This window comes from Cannabis sativa, chromosome 3 (genome assembly GCF_029168945.1).
Source record: "Cannabis sativa cultivar Pink pepper isolate KNU-18-1 chromosome 3, ASM2916894v1, whole genome shotgun sequence".
Classification (NCBI taxonomy): Eukaryota; Viridiplantae; Streptophyta; class Magnoliopsida; order Rosales; family Cannabaceae; genus Cannabis; species Cannabis sativa.
This window is the reverse complement of record NC_083603.1, coordinates 54,938,928-54,954,127: the sequence shown is the minus strand read 5'-3', so window position 1 is coordinate 54,954,127 and position 15,200 is coordinate 54,938,928. Positions and strand designations below refer to the sequence as shown.

The 15,200-nt window shown below is 38.1% G+C and overlaps 1 protein-coding gene across 1 annotated transcript; it reads left to right on the top strand.

The window, feature by feature from the left end:
- The first annotated feature begins 10,956 nt into the window (after positions 1-10,956).
- LOC133036181 (uncharacterized) lies at positions 10,957-11,790 on the top strand. The gene is made up of 2 exons (XM_061112689.1): positions 10,957-11,324; positions 11,436-11,790. The coding sequence occupies exons 1-2, from the start codon at positions 10,957-10,959 to the stop codon at positions 11,788-11,790; spliced, it is 723 nt and encodes a 240-aa protein (XP_060968672.1).
- The last annotated feature ends 3,410 nt before the right edge of the window (positions 11,791-15,200 follow it).

The window sequence follows — 15,200 nt, the reverse complement described above, 5'->3', positions numbered from 1 at the left end:
GTATGTCATCAACATAAATGATTAGAGCTGCAATTTTCCCACTATTCGAGTGACCAGTGAACAAGGTATGATTAGATTATGCAACCTCAAATAAAATTAAACCCCCAAATTCCCAAAAATCACATAAGAGAACCAAGCTTAAGATTTTAAAAACAATAAGGAATAAAGTATCTAAGGCTTACCTTTTATTTTGGCTCAAGGTTTCTCCTCAAATCCTTGCTGAAAATGACCTAAATATGGAAGTCTAACCTTGGTCTTCCTTGGTTCTTTTCTAGGGACGAAGGTGAATGAGAGAGAGAAAATGAGATAACTTTAATTTTTCTCCTACTTTCTTTTTTTTCTATTTCCTTGATAAACTAGAGCACTCCACCAGCATAAAACAAAACATGGGAGTTTCTACTAACTCAACTACAAGACAAAATCTCAATAAAAGGACAAATTCTAATTTTGCCCACTTGCTTCATACTTAAGCAACCTATAGGTGTAGAGGTAAAGTGGTCAAAAACTATAACCATGCCTAACCTCGATACTCCAAATATCAACATACAAATATCTTGCTAAATAAAAGGTTCTAAACTCACCCATGTGACTCTACTGGCCATCCATCGCATTTTTTACTGTTACCGAGCAAAAATTATAAAAATTGTTAATTTTGCATCTAGCATAAATAATACCCTTAGAATTTAATAAAATCTCTAGAATTAAGAAATTATAACTCTAATGCCCATTTCTAAAAATAGGACTCACTACAATATAAAATCATATTTAATTATTAAAATGTTAGTAATTAATGCTAATTGTCTTTACTAATCCATAATCTAACATGCGGTCATTACATCATCGTTCCTCCCTGAACATGGTGTTTCAGATGTGTCAGTTCTTTGAGAACCCATAGGTTCTTTGCCAGGACGATAGGTTGTTTCCTCTGGACGATTATCGTCGTGTGGAATGTTATCAGCCATTAATATGGATTCAATTTTGTGTTTATAAGCAGGGATTTTTCCGAGTTTTTATCACCAAGGCTCTCAATGAAAGCACCAAACTGTTAACACAGATTTTTGTTAACCAAATATATAGCCTTTTTTGTAATACGTTTAAACTACAGAATTGAATAATTATAATAATAAACACCAGATATTTTACGTGGTTTTGTATTTAAAATTTACATACTCCACAAGTCCGTCTTATTAGGGATATTTTGTAGAATATAGAGTACAAATCTCAGTATATAAAATAATATAATTTTCTCTCTATTTTTTGCCGTCCCTTTTCCCATGGATTCTGCCCCTATTTATAGGTGAATAGATTGGCAGTTATTCTTATTGGGATCGATTCATTTACAGCTGTTGATGAAATGTGGACATTTCCCACGTTTCATTTATTTACACATGGGATAATATCTAATAACTACCTATCTGCTTTTAATTTTTATCCTTTAAACGGTTATGCTCACTAAGAAGGTTGTTTTTTGTCAAATATGAGTTATCCTTCTTATTCGTTTTGAGAGGAAAAAATGCTAAGTGTTGATTTGCTTCATCCCGCAGTACCCTCATATCGTAGTGATGTCGCGAGATGACTACTACATTGTGTAGAAAGCGAGATGGTTAAGCAGTTACTTTCACCTTGCCTGTGTATGTGAGTCAACGGGTCGTAAGATCTTTGATGTCTTGACTTGTATATCTTTATTACTGTATTTATCCTGAGGTGGACATACTGTCTTGTCAATTATATTAGTTTAACAGTTATTATTCTTGTCTCGCATATGACTAAGCAGTCAGTGAGTTTGAACATTTCTATCAACTTTTAGACAATTTCCACAAGATATTTAAATTGCATTTAATAATACAATTTAATTATAATATTCTTCAAACTGATTCATATTCCTTTAGTAGACACGTGTCAGCTTCTAATACATAGTTGAATTTGGGTACAAAAGTAACATATGACAATATATATTAGTTGTCATCATTTTGTACCATATGTGGGAGTTACTTGTTACTATAAGTAACCTCCATAATTATCACCAATATTAAGTGTATAAAAAGGTGTTACACATCTTAATTTTAAATTCCTAATGCTATAGGAGTTATGGTATGTACATGAGTTACACCTCTTTATTGAGTCCATAACATCCATGAGAGTTTATGAGTTAGAATTCCAAACGGTGGTATCCTACATTATATAAAGATGTCTAAGGTGCTCATATTGTGATGAACCCAGTTTCTATCAACAAATTACTTTGCTAGAAACCGTAAAAGGCTTGATAATTTGCAAAGCTATTTCCATGAGAGTTCCCTTAGTGCTTAGACATAGGAAAAATAAGTTTTTGGACAAAAGTGTAATACCTTGTTTAAATCATGGTGATCCCCACTAATCTACACTTAAGGTTGTGAGTGAGTGTATTATATATATCTTCTTCTTCATAGTATATTATATATGTTGTATATTACATGTGTTGTAATTCATCTTTTCTATCTATCTTTTATATAAAATATATTAGAGTTGTTCATCAAACCGCTCAAACTGCCCGCACTGCAAAAAAATACAGTTTGAAATTCTTTACGGTGCGGTCGCGATTTGAATTTTTTCTAAACCGTGCGGTGTGGTACAGTTTGCGATCTTGAATTGTTAATATGTAGTTCAAACCGCACCGCACCGCATATTATAAAAATATCAATTTTTATATTTATTTAGGTCCAATATGTGAAGGTCCAGCCCAAAGGCCACTAATTGTTGTATTGTTGAAACTGTTGGAAATTATTTTACCAGGATCTTAGATCTACTCACAAGTATGTTGATTAACACCCTAAATATGAACTTCTAAAACGATTATAAATAAACACATATAAAGTATGAGAAACCTTACATTGGGTGCAGCGGAATAATATGTCTCCTTCCACTCAGATCTCTAACCCTTGTATCCTTTCTGTCGTAGAGTATTATCAAGATCTAAGCCCGAATGTCCTTCTTGTTGAATTTCTTTCTTCACGATATTCCTCACTATGATTGAGGTACTACTTGCTGTGTGTGGGCACTACTCTATCACTAAGAGGGTTCGAAACATTCAATGAAGAAGAAGAAAGGAGAGTGGCGGCTAGGTTTAGAGTGAAGGCTCAGGTTTTTCTCTGAAGGAAACAAGATGCAAAAGTCACTTTTTCCTGAAGCCATCACTATCTATTTATAGCATGCCACATAGGGTTAGGTTTGAATTATTTGGCATTAAAATAATGAAAATATTAAATGATAAAACCTACAAAGGTGGCCGGCCATGGCTTAGTGGACTTAGGCCTCACTTTTGCAATTTTGCTGTTTTATCATTTCTGCAACTCATTTTCTCAAAAACGCCAATTTTCAAATTCAACCATTTAAATGTCAATTTCAAATATTTAATAACTATAAATAATTATTAAATTATATTATCATTTATCATATATATATTTTTTTTTGATGAATAAGAATCATTGTATTGCTCATCCAAAACATTTACATTTTACATCACTTTCCTCAATCATATCTCTTATCTTCTTAGTATTCTACTGTAGGTAAGTTGATTTCTATTAATCTATACAACTTCAAACTCAATCAATATATACAAATTCAATCTAATTAATTTCCTAACAACCATTGCTTATCATCATCATTAAGCTTGTTAGGCAGCCCCAAAATCTGGAGTTTACTATCTTGTTGGACCCGTTGGATGATGATTCTTGTATGCCACAGTTTTTGATGCCAAAATACATCATTTCTGGCTTTCAAGATATGGTATACCAGCCCAGCAAGAGCAGTCTTCAAGACACTTCTTCTTGCAGTAGGCACTGTTTTGTTCTTGCTGAAAATCTTTGCTAGCTACTGCATATTTGTTGTAGTCGATCTCCATTGCAGCCAAGTCTTAAGCCCTTGTAAACAGCTTCGGCTATACTCACATTCAAAGAATAAATGGTTGCTTGTTTCCTCTTCTTCTCCACAAAGCATACATGTAGAATCGATGGTTGTGTTGTTTTTGAATATCCTTTCTTTGGTGTTCAATCTTCCCCAAAACACAAGCCAAAGAATAAACTTGTGTTTGGGAATGATGAATCTGTCCCAAACAATCTTGGACCAAGAAATCTTATCCCTGCCTTCAAAAAGAAGTTTATAGGTGTGTTGAATTGTATGTCTCTGCTGTACAAAACCAGCAACATCCACTTTTTGTTTCAACTTGTTCTTCACTCCTACAATCTTTTTCCACGACCAGCAACAATCCATAGGTGGATCATAGTCCCACCAACTACCATGTTTCAAATATACATTATGAATCCACTTAACAAAGAGGCAATCTTTCTTACTTGCTATGTCCCAAACATACCTTCCCATAGCTGCAATATTCCATTCTTTGATGTTTCGAAATCCAAGACCTCCTACAGATTTGGTTTGACAGATATTGTCCCAAGCAACCAAGCCTGGACTTGAAGTCTCTTGTGTGCCCTTCCATAAGAAGGATCTACATACAGCTTCAATGTCTTTCAACAACTTCTTTGGTAAAATAGTGATTTGAGCCCAATAAGTGTGAATGGCCAACAGGACATAATTAATCAATGTTGTTCTCCCCATATAAGACAAGTTCCTAGAACTCCACATCCGAATCCTTCCTGTCATTTTTTCAAGAAGCTCCTGACATTCTCCTCTAGATAGCCTTTTAGAGCAAATAGGGATTCCCAAATATCTAAAAGGCAGTGTGCTTCTAGAGAAGTTTGATGCTTCTAAGATCTAATTCACCTCCAATTCTGGAATCCCTGAACAATACACTGAAGTCTTCTGAACATTAGGCTCCAACCTAGAAGTGGAAGAGAAAAGCTTCAAACCTTGGAGCATGAGCATAGCTGAAATAAAATCACCATTACAGAATACCAATAAATCATCTGCAAAACAAAGATGATTCAGTTTGAGGGCTGTACACCTGTCATGGAACTTGAATCCTGGCCATTCTCTAATCTTCTTAAAAATTCGAGACAAGTATTCCATGCCAAGGACAAAAAGAAGAGGGGACATGGGATCTCCTTGTCTGAGCCCTCTCTTTGCTTCAAAAAATCCACACATAGAGCCATTGAGGAGAAGAGAAAATTTTGGTGTCCTAATACAATTCATAATTAGTTGAATGAACTGTATAGGGAAACCAAAAGCAACTAACATCTCCTCCAAGAAATCCCAATCCACTGTATCATATGCCTTCCTTAGATCGATCTTGATCATACAACTAGGCTTACAATTTTTCCTTCCATAGAGTCTTACCAGGTCCTGGCATACCAAGATATTATGTGCTATATACCTCCCATGAACAAAGCCACCTTGGTTTTCTGCAATAAGATCAGGTTGAATTTTCCTAAGTCTATTGCAAATCACCTTAGTAGCTATCTTGTACAATACATTACAACAGGAGATAGGTCTAAAATCAGCTACACTTTTAGGACAAACCGATTTAGGAATGAGTGTAATGGTAGTGGCATTTATCTCCTTAAGGATTTTCCCAGAATTCAAGAATGATAGCACAGCCTCCTCAGTGTCTTTACCAAAAATTTGCCAACAATCTTGGTAGAAGGCACTACCAAAGCCATCGGGTCCTGGAGCCTTGTCCCCAGGGATTATAAACGCAACATCTTTTACTTCTTCAGCAGTATAAGGAGCAGAGAGAATCTCATGATGAACTTGAGTAAGTTTAGGCCCCAAGTTAACAATAGACTGGTGAACATGTCTCCTGTTAGGCAAGGACTTCCCTAACAATCCCATATAATAGTCTAAAAAAGCCTTTTGAACCCCTTCGGGATTATCTCTCCAAATCCCAGTTTCATCTTCAATGGAAAAAATTTTATTTTGTATTCTTCTAGCTTTCAATGAAGCATGAAACATTGCTGAATTTTCATCTCCATATTTAGCCCAATTAAGCTTAGCTTTTTGAGTGATAAAAAGGGAATAAGCTTTGTGTACCTGTGTGTAATGATGATGAGCTCTATGTTCCTCTTTTATCAAATCTATGTTCATCGGGTCCTTGTTTAATCTTGTTTGTACATTTGCAAGAGCTAACCTGGCTGCTATGTCCTCCTTGTGAATTTCCGAGAAGCCCTCTTGATTCAATTTCCTTAACACTGCCTTCAATCTCCTCAACTTACTGACGACTTGATACATCTTCGACCCCATAATTCCAGGATGCCAAGAATCAGCCACCAGATTCTCGAATTGAGGAGCAAGCTTCCACATATTGAAATATCTGAATGGTTTCTTCCCTGTGTTGTAATCTTTGTAAATAGAGACCAGGATGGGAGAGTGATCAAATGACAATTCAGGCAAAAAGACCGCTTCTGAGCTAGAGAAAAAATTCATCCAACAAGGATTGATCATTGCTCGATCAATTTTTTAATAAATTCTCTCCTCTAGCTTTTGTTTGTTATTCCAGGTGAGAAATGCCCCAGAATATTTCAGATCTTCAAGGTTGCATTGTGAAATACAATCCTTAAATCTCTGAGAAGGTATAGCACGAGCTCTTCTACCAATTCTCTCATTCACAAAGAGAATCTCATTAAAATCTCCCCACACCAGCCATCGATCTGCAATGTTAGTGGCCAAGCCCTCCAATTCAGACCATAATTCTCCCCTTCTTTTTTCATCATTAAAGCCATACACACAAGTAACTTGAAATTTCCCCACTCTCTGTTTCGGAATAACAGTACAATGTATAAGTTGACTCGTGCAGAGACCAATGTCAACAGAGTAAACATTTGGTTGCCAAGCAACTATTATTCTCCCTTTATCAAGCCAAGGGTTATTATTAGTGAAACACCAACCTTGAAAAAGATTTGTATACAACTCACCCATATTCTTATTCTTAACTTTAGTTTCTAGGAGGCTAACAAACCCAACTTGCTTAGAATAAATCATATTCTTGATTTCATTGTGTTTTTTATGGTTGTTAATCCCCCTAACATTCCAACATAGCAATCTATCCATTGGAAGTAGAGGGCTCTCCCCCCTCTCCCATATTAACTTCTCCTTGCTCATTCTCACTGTCCAACTGCTGAAATCTGTTGCAAACTTCAGTTCTCCCTGGTTCCTGCTCACTTGTGCTCTTCATACTCACTTTTTTGCCTTTCATAACCTTTTGAAATCCCTCTGCATCTTTCTCAACCTGTTGAGTAGCTTGTTGTTTCTTTGGAACCCAAACTTGTTTCCCTTGGTCATTCTTACTCTCCTCCTTCCTACAAGCATCGGTGCTATGCCCAATCCCAGAGCAATTATAACAAACTAGAGTAATCCATTCATATTTAACTTCTAATTCCACCTCATGATCATGTTCATCAATGAAAGATATGGTACTAGGAAAAGTTTGTGCCAAACTAACCTGAATTAGTACCCTCGGATATTGCAATCGATCTCTATTCTTTGTTATTCCATCCACCTGCAAAGGCTCCCCAATTTGTGCCACTATTTTGAAAAGAGATGTCTCTCCCCAATATTTGATAGTTAAGCCTTTCAATTGCACCCAGGTTGGAACTGAAGTCACTTCTTCCTTTGTAAAGTCATCAATAGGGTTCCATGGTTTCAGAACCATAGGTTTCCTATCAAAGAACACATAACCTTGTTGCAGCACCCTATCTCGTTGTTCCAAGTTCTGAAACCGGATTATGAATATTCCTTTAGCAAGCAGTCCCACCTTCACTACCATATCCTTCCATAGCCTCTTAGCAAAGCCCTCAAGAATAGAAATTGGGGGATTAGCCCCAATTACATAACAAACCAGAGACGGCTGCCAATAATTCACCTCATCCTCTATATCAGCAAAATTTATTTTAACTTTTAAAGTTGCAGATCTTACCTCAGGTTGCTGAACAGAGTTATCAAAACTAGTATTTAGATTTTGAAGAATACCAGAACGCAGAATCGGGGGAGAAATCTTCTTCCCAGAGTTGACATCCTGAGTAGTTCGATTAGCTACTTGTAACCAATCGGAGAAATCGTGCCTGATTTCACTTCGCCTCTGAAAGAGGGCTTCCGTCTCTTCAGGCGAGTAAATCTTCCCAGCAAGACACTGTTCCATTGCATCAGAGCACTGTTCCATTGATTGCTCGACCTGTTCATCCTGTAAATCCTCCTCTGCTATCTCTAATTCCTTTACTCCAAGCACTGCATCCATGGATCTGGTCTTAATAACCCTATCCGAAGATGTAGGCCCCGTCTTCTTCCCTTTCGAATTCCCTTTCCCAGCCATTTTCCCCCTTCTTGCCATAGCTCCGGTGAAGATACCGAAAAGAGAGAGAATTTTAGGAAAAGATCTTGTGTACAAACGACTCATTTATCATATTTATTAATTAGACCAAACAAAGTATCTTAATTAACAAATATACCCTAAAAACTCTTTCTTTACAGTTTCGCCCTTGCTTAGTGAAAAATTCAAAAATAGACATAGTCTAATTTGAGAATTATAATTGATTCATCAAAACCAATTAAATGAGTCTTACAAGTAGTATTGTCTCAACTAGTGCGGGGACCATGGGTCTATATATCCGAGCTTCCAATAAGCAGATCAAGAATTTATATCCTAAATTCACTGACTTATTAATTCTTTGTTGAATCCACGCATAGAACTTAGAATTGCACTCTCAGTATATAGAACGCTCTATATATTCCACCATATAGACACGTCATTAGTTATCCATTGTTGTAATCCTAATTTGATCAATGATCCTCTATATAGATGATCTACATTGTAAAGGGATTAGATTACCGTAACACCCTACAATGTATTTTATCCTTAAAACACTTAACCCCGTATAAATGATATTTCAGCTTAGTGAAATGAGTACTCCACCATTTATTTTCATTTGGTCAAGCTCGAAGGAAATCATCCTTTACTTTCTATTTGCCAGATAGAAGCTATAGATTCCATATTTATGTTAGCGCTCCCACTCAATTGCACTATCGTGTTCCCAAAATGTACGTATCACCCTGACCTAAAAGTAGGCTTAACTAACAAATCAAAGAACACGAATAACACTCTTGAGATTGAACCTAATCATATCAGGATTAAGATCATTTGAACTAGGATCAACTAGGGGATATTGACTTGAATAGATATTACGGTAAGTTTAATAAATCTATGTCAAAGTTCAATATCGGTCCCTTCCAATGCATACTCCATGCATCCAACCCAAGCTTTACTTTAACCAATGCTCTGGAAAGAACATAGCATTTCTCCAAATGCAAGTAAACTCTGTTGTAGATTGTCATATCAGTAAAACCCCAGTGTTCTGATAAATCTAGGAATCTTTAATCACATAGTCATGTTTACTTTCCACTGTGTTGACAACACAATAAACAGGATCAAGTATGTGAAAAGGGTTTGGATGAATTTATAAATCAAATAGACAAGGAATTGATAAGATGAACCAAAACATACAAATGAATGAAAAATACTTCTGTTTCTTTATTGATATTGAATAAAATGGATTACATTGAAATGGAGTTTTATTTAGGGCATAAAACCCAACAGAAACTTGAAATTTTTTTCATATTTATTTTGAAGCCTTGTGGTATTTTTGATAAATGTTGCTCAAGTTTTGTTGTATTTGTGATAGTTTAATTATTTAGTGATAGTCCAAACGGAAAAAACTGCACCACACTATTTTTTGCGGTAAAATTTCTATGTCTTTTAGTTTCATTGTGCGGATGCCATTTAGGAAATTGGAAAAATTACATGTGTGGGTTGGTTTGAAAAAATGGTCAAAAACTGCACTACCCATACCGTGAACAGTCCTAATATATAGTGTATATATTGTATATATATAGAGTAATGTTTATATTATCAATCTCTTATTTTAGTCCTTGTATTATTTTCACAATTAAGTTATGATTTATCTTAATTTATCTTTTCATTGAGATGTATAAAATCTCTAATAATGTGTGTTATACCCAAAATTTGGCTGCCACCTCAATGAAGGACATGTATCAGGATGAAGGGAATGTGAATCAATGCAATTGCTTTTATGGAATAACTCATTAATTACATAAGAGTCAGAGTATATTTATAACTCGCTAACTGTAAGGTCTTAGGCGAGAAAAATGTACAAGTTGGCGCTTAGTATATTAGCGAGAAGCCATGTATCGCTAAATGCGAATAGCGAGGCACCGGAGAAAGCATCATATATCAACCGTGAAAGTCCTTAGCGTACAATGAACAAACTAAGTGTAAAAGTCGGATCGGCTCAAGAACAAGTAAGCGAGGTAACCATCTCGCTATGGGAAGATTTCCTATAGCTTCATTCAGCTAATGGGAACGAGGCTTACAACCCTGGCGAGTCAAAAGAATTTTTTGTAAATAACTGTGATCGACACAAGACATACATTGTCGACCTCAGAAAGAAGAATGACCCCAGCTCGCTATTGGGATCACTATAATCAAGTTTCTGTCGAGACACCTCCAGATACAATAATTAAAGACGTATTAAATGCACGATAGTTTTTACCCAGTAAAAGCGAGAAAATCACAGCTATACAATTTTCAAATCATAAACCGCATTTACACTACGTGATATGTAATCAAATCCCACGATTTTAGGGATAATTGTTGCAAACATATTCTGGTCAACTTTGTAATTAACTGTCCACTATGTAAATATAAATAGTGACAAACAAGACCTGAAAAGGGACGAAAAATCATACAAGAGAGTTCCTAAAAAATACAATCAGAAATCTGAATAAGATTGACTCGTGGACTATGTAGAATTTTAACTGCAAAACCACGTAAAAAAACCCTCTGTTCATATATTATTTTTTTTGTAGCTTTCATTTTTTCTATGTGAGATCAATATTGTGAGATTCAATTTTAGTTAACGAAAATCCGCGTTAACAGTTTGGTGCTTTCATTGAGAGCCTCTGCGAAAAAGCTCAGAAAAAAATCCTCCCTTCTTTCGAAGAAAAACCATCTCCTTCATGGCTGAAAATCCAGAAAATGTTAACACCCCACATGAGGAAACTAATCATCGTTCTGGGAAAGAGCCCATGGGCTCCAAAAGATCTACCAATCCACAGTCCAGAAAGACCACCCATTCCAGGAGGGCTCAGCCTGAGCGTGGCCCCAGTGCACGGACCACACGTTCCCGAAGAACTCGACCCGACGTTGGTCCTAGTACGCGGACAACACGCCCGAGGAGAACTCAGCGTGGGAATGGTCAGAACCCCAGAACGAGCGATGAAGAACTCAATCGTGGAGGTGCCCAATCTGTGGGAGAAGGAGCCAATGAAATGGAAAACCGCCGCCTGAGACATCGTCTGGAAGAGGCGCAACGTCGAAACGCTGAGTTAGAACGCGATGCAGTCTCGGCCAGGGAGGCATAGGGGACGAATGCTCAAAATTCACTTGAACTTGGAGTGAGAAGAACACAAGGCAGACCTCGTGGCCCATGAACCAGGAGACAGGAAAAGGCTCGGGAAGAACAACCCGGGGAAAATGAGACACCCCCTGAAAATCAGGATGAACGGCCAGATGGAAGACAATCGGAAATCGATGAAAGAGAAATCCCTCATGAGAATGAGGAAGATCTTTGGACTCAACCAGGAGAACGGAGGTCACCTGCTAGAAATCGCCAACGTTCATCCCAAACCCATAGAGCGAGGACTCGTACGGACCCTAATGAGGGAAATACGACAAACTACTCTTGGGAGAAAAGAACAGAGCGTGAGGAAGCAAGCGTGACTTCGAGGCAATCGAGAACCCATAGTCGATCAACTCGAAGAGGAGAAAGCACTCAACAAGCTAATGATTGAGAAAGTATGGGAACCAGTAAATCCGCGAGCCACTCAAAGACGAAGTCAATGAGTAAGACGCGATCTATAAGTAAGAAAAGATTTGCTAGCAATTACTCCCAACCAGATCTGCCAGAGCACTTGAATCGGAAGAAACCTGACCCTCGCCAATAACTTGGTCCAAAGTAAGAGGATCGAATCCAATTGCGGATAAATAAGCTGGAGGACAAGTTCAAGAGATATCAAGTGGGGGAATTAGGGAAACTATCTGGATATGTCTCGTCTTATGACGGAACCACTGATCTGGTCTCCCATTTGAATAATTTTAACACAATAATGTGAGCGAGTAATGTGACGAACAATTGAAGCTGTATTTTGTTCCCCATCTTGCTTGTTGGGGCAGCGAGTAGCTTGTTTAACAAGTTTACTCATCATTCAATAACTTCCTGGGAGCAGCTGTGTAGGGATTTCAAGAACAATTTCAGGCTGCTAGGGATAAGCAACCTGAAGCGGCCTCGCTAACCAATATAAAGCAGTAGCCTGGCAAAACACTTAAGGCGTAATTAAGTCGTTTTAGCACGGCTTCTGCTAGGGTTAGAAATTTGGATGACATCAAGCAACTTACAACCCTTTAGGTGGGGATCTCTACTGATCCATTAACCGCAGGGGGCGAGTTGTGGGATGACTTACAAGGACGTCCGGTGAGAAGCATCACTGAGTTCAATGAAAGGGCTCAGGTGTTTGTCTGGAAGGAAGAAGCCCGAAAGGAAATGAATTTGTTGAAAACAAGCTCGTGAAGCAAACCCAACAATGCTTCAACAATAACTGCTTCCACGAGAATCGATAACTTGAGGGCTTCTGTTCCAAAGAGAAAGGATAGAATTAAGGAACCGTCAAATGATAGAAAGAAACAAAAGAAGCATGACAAATACGTGCCAGTGTATACTATTTATACCGAGCTTAATGAAACTCGGGAGAACATTTACCTCGCACATGAGCAAAAGGTGGCCTTCGACAAACCCGAGCCTATAAGGAATTCGAGGAGCAAAAGAGATCCTAACAAATATTGTAAATTCCATAAGGATATTGGGCATAAAACCGACGAATGTTTCCAATTGAAAGACGAGATAGAAAGTCTCATCGCTCGAGGCCATTTTAAACAGTACGTGAAAAGACAAGGCCAGGGATACAACCAGCCCAGTCTGCCCCATAACCCAAACCACTAGGGGTTACAACCTATTCCGGTGGAAGGAGAGGACCTCCTGGTTATTTTGGGAGGGCCGCATATCGCAGGGGAAAGCAATAACGCCCAAAAAAGATATGTGAAAGAGATAAAGAATGAGCAGTCGGTCTTTGCCCCAAAACCTTCCAAGAAGGTGAAACCGAGGAACCTCCCATTACATTCACAGAGGAAGATGAGAAAAACGTGAAATATCCTCACGTCATTCGATTGGTGATAACCATTCAACTCGCCAATAAAAGGATCAAGAGAGTGTTAATTGACAATGGGAGCTCAGTAAATATCCTTTATAAGGAGACTTTAAAGAAAATGGGGCTCGAAAAAGCCAAATTAAGGCCTTGTATGGTGAACCTTTACATATTCACCGGAGATAGTATCGCCAGCTTTGGCATAATCAAGCTCGCATTAACTTTAGGCGAGGCACCTTTATCTGCTACTGTTATGCAAGACTTCTTGGTTGTCGACCTGCCCTCAGCTTACAACATATTATTGGATCGTCCAGCACTGATCAGGCTAGGGGCAGTCAGTTCGATCAAGCACTTATCCTTGAAATTCTAAAAACAAGATGGCGTGGGAGTGGTGTGTGGCGACCAAAAGTTGGCTCGCGATTGCTATCACATAGAGTTGCAGCATAGAAAAGTCGATCATCAGTTGATGACGATCTTGGCAGAAGAAATTGAGAAAAAAGATGAGGATCTTGACCCTCGAGTTCAACACGAGAAAAACCTATTAAAACCAATTGAGGAATTGGAAGAGGTTATTCTCGACCTAGGAAATCCCACAAAATGTGTATACATTGGGAAGAACCTGGACCAGCAGCTCAAATAGCAACTAATAAGCTTTTTGAAGGCGAACCAGGATCAATTTGCCTGGAGCCATGGAGATATGATAGGGATCGACCCTAATATTATCTGCCATCATTTAAATGTCGATCCAAGTTACCCAGCGAAGCGACAGAAATGGAGACCCTTGGATTCCGAGAGGCAAGGGGCACTAAAATAAGAAGTTGACAAGTTGTTAGTCAACGATTTTATACGCGAGGTGTTTTATCCCTCGTGAATAGCCAATCCTGTTCTCGTCCCGAAGCCCAACAGAACTTGGAAAACTTGTATTGATTTCTCTGATCTGAATAAGGCGTGTCCAAAAGATTGTTTCCCATTTCCCAGGATCGACCAATTAGCGGATGCAACTGATGCACACGAGCTTATGTCATTTATGGACGCATATTGCGGATATAACCAGATCAAGAACATACAAGCTTCGTAACCAACATGGGACTCTATTGTTATAAAGTCATGCCGTTCGGACTGAAGAACGCTGGGGCAACATATCAGCGATTGGTAAACGAAATGTTCACAAACTAAATAGGGCGAAACATGGAGGTTTACGTCGATGATATGTTGGTAAAATCGATAAAAAAATAAGGATCATACCTCAAACCTCGCAGAATGCTTTAAGATATTAAAGAAGTATAATATGAAGCTATATCCGAAAAAATATTCCTTTGGAGTTTCCTCAGGTTAATTTTTGGGATTCATAGTTAACGCGAGGGGTATTGAGGTGAATCCTGAAAAAATCAAGGCATTAATAGACATCCCGTCACCGACAAAGCCTACAGAAGTACAAGCCCTGACAGGAAGAATGGCTACACTTAACAGATTCATTTTGAAGTCAACTGATAAGTGTGTGCCGTTCTTCAACATATTGTGAGGCAACAAAAGGTTCGAGTGGACAAAAGAGTGCAAAGAGGCCTTTCAGAATATAAAAGGCATCTAGCAACGCCTCTAGTTTTGGTAAAACCAATAACTGGAGAGACATTGTTTCTCTATTTAGCCATCTCAGAAGATTCGATTAGTGCAGCAATAGTGCGAGAAGAGGGCAAGCGCCAATAACCTATTTACTATGTAAGTAAAAGTTTACTAGGGGCAGAGTCTCGATATCCCCCTCTAGAAAAACTCGCATTGTGCCTAGTCCATGCTCTCGCAAACTACGACCATACTTCCAGGCTCACCCCATAAAAGTGTTAACCGATCAGCCCTTGAGACAAGTTTTATCAAAACCAGAGGCTTCTGGAAGATTGATAAAATGGTCGATTGAACTGGGGCAGTTCGACATAACATACCATCCTCGAACATCCATCAAGGGCCAAGCTTTAGCTGACTTCTTGATAGAAGGTATAACTCCAGAAGAA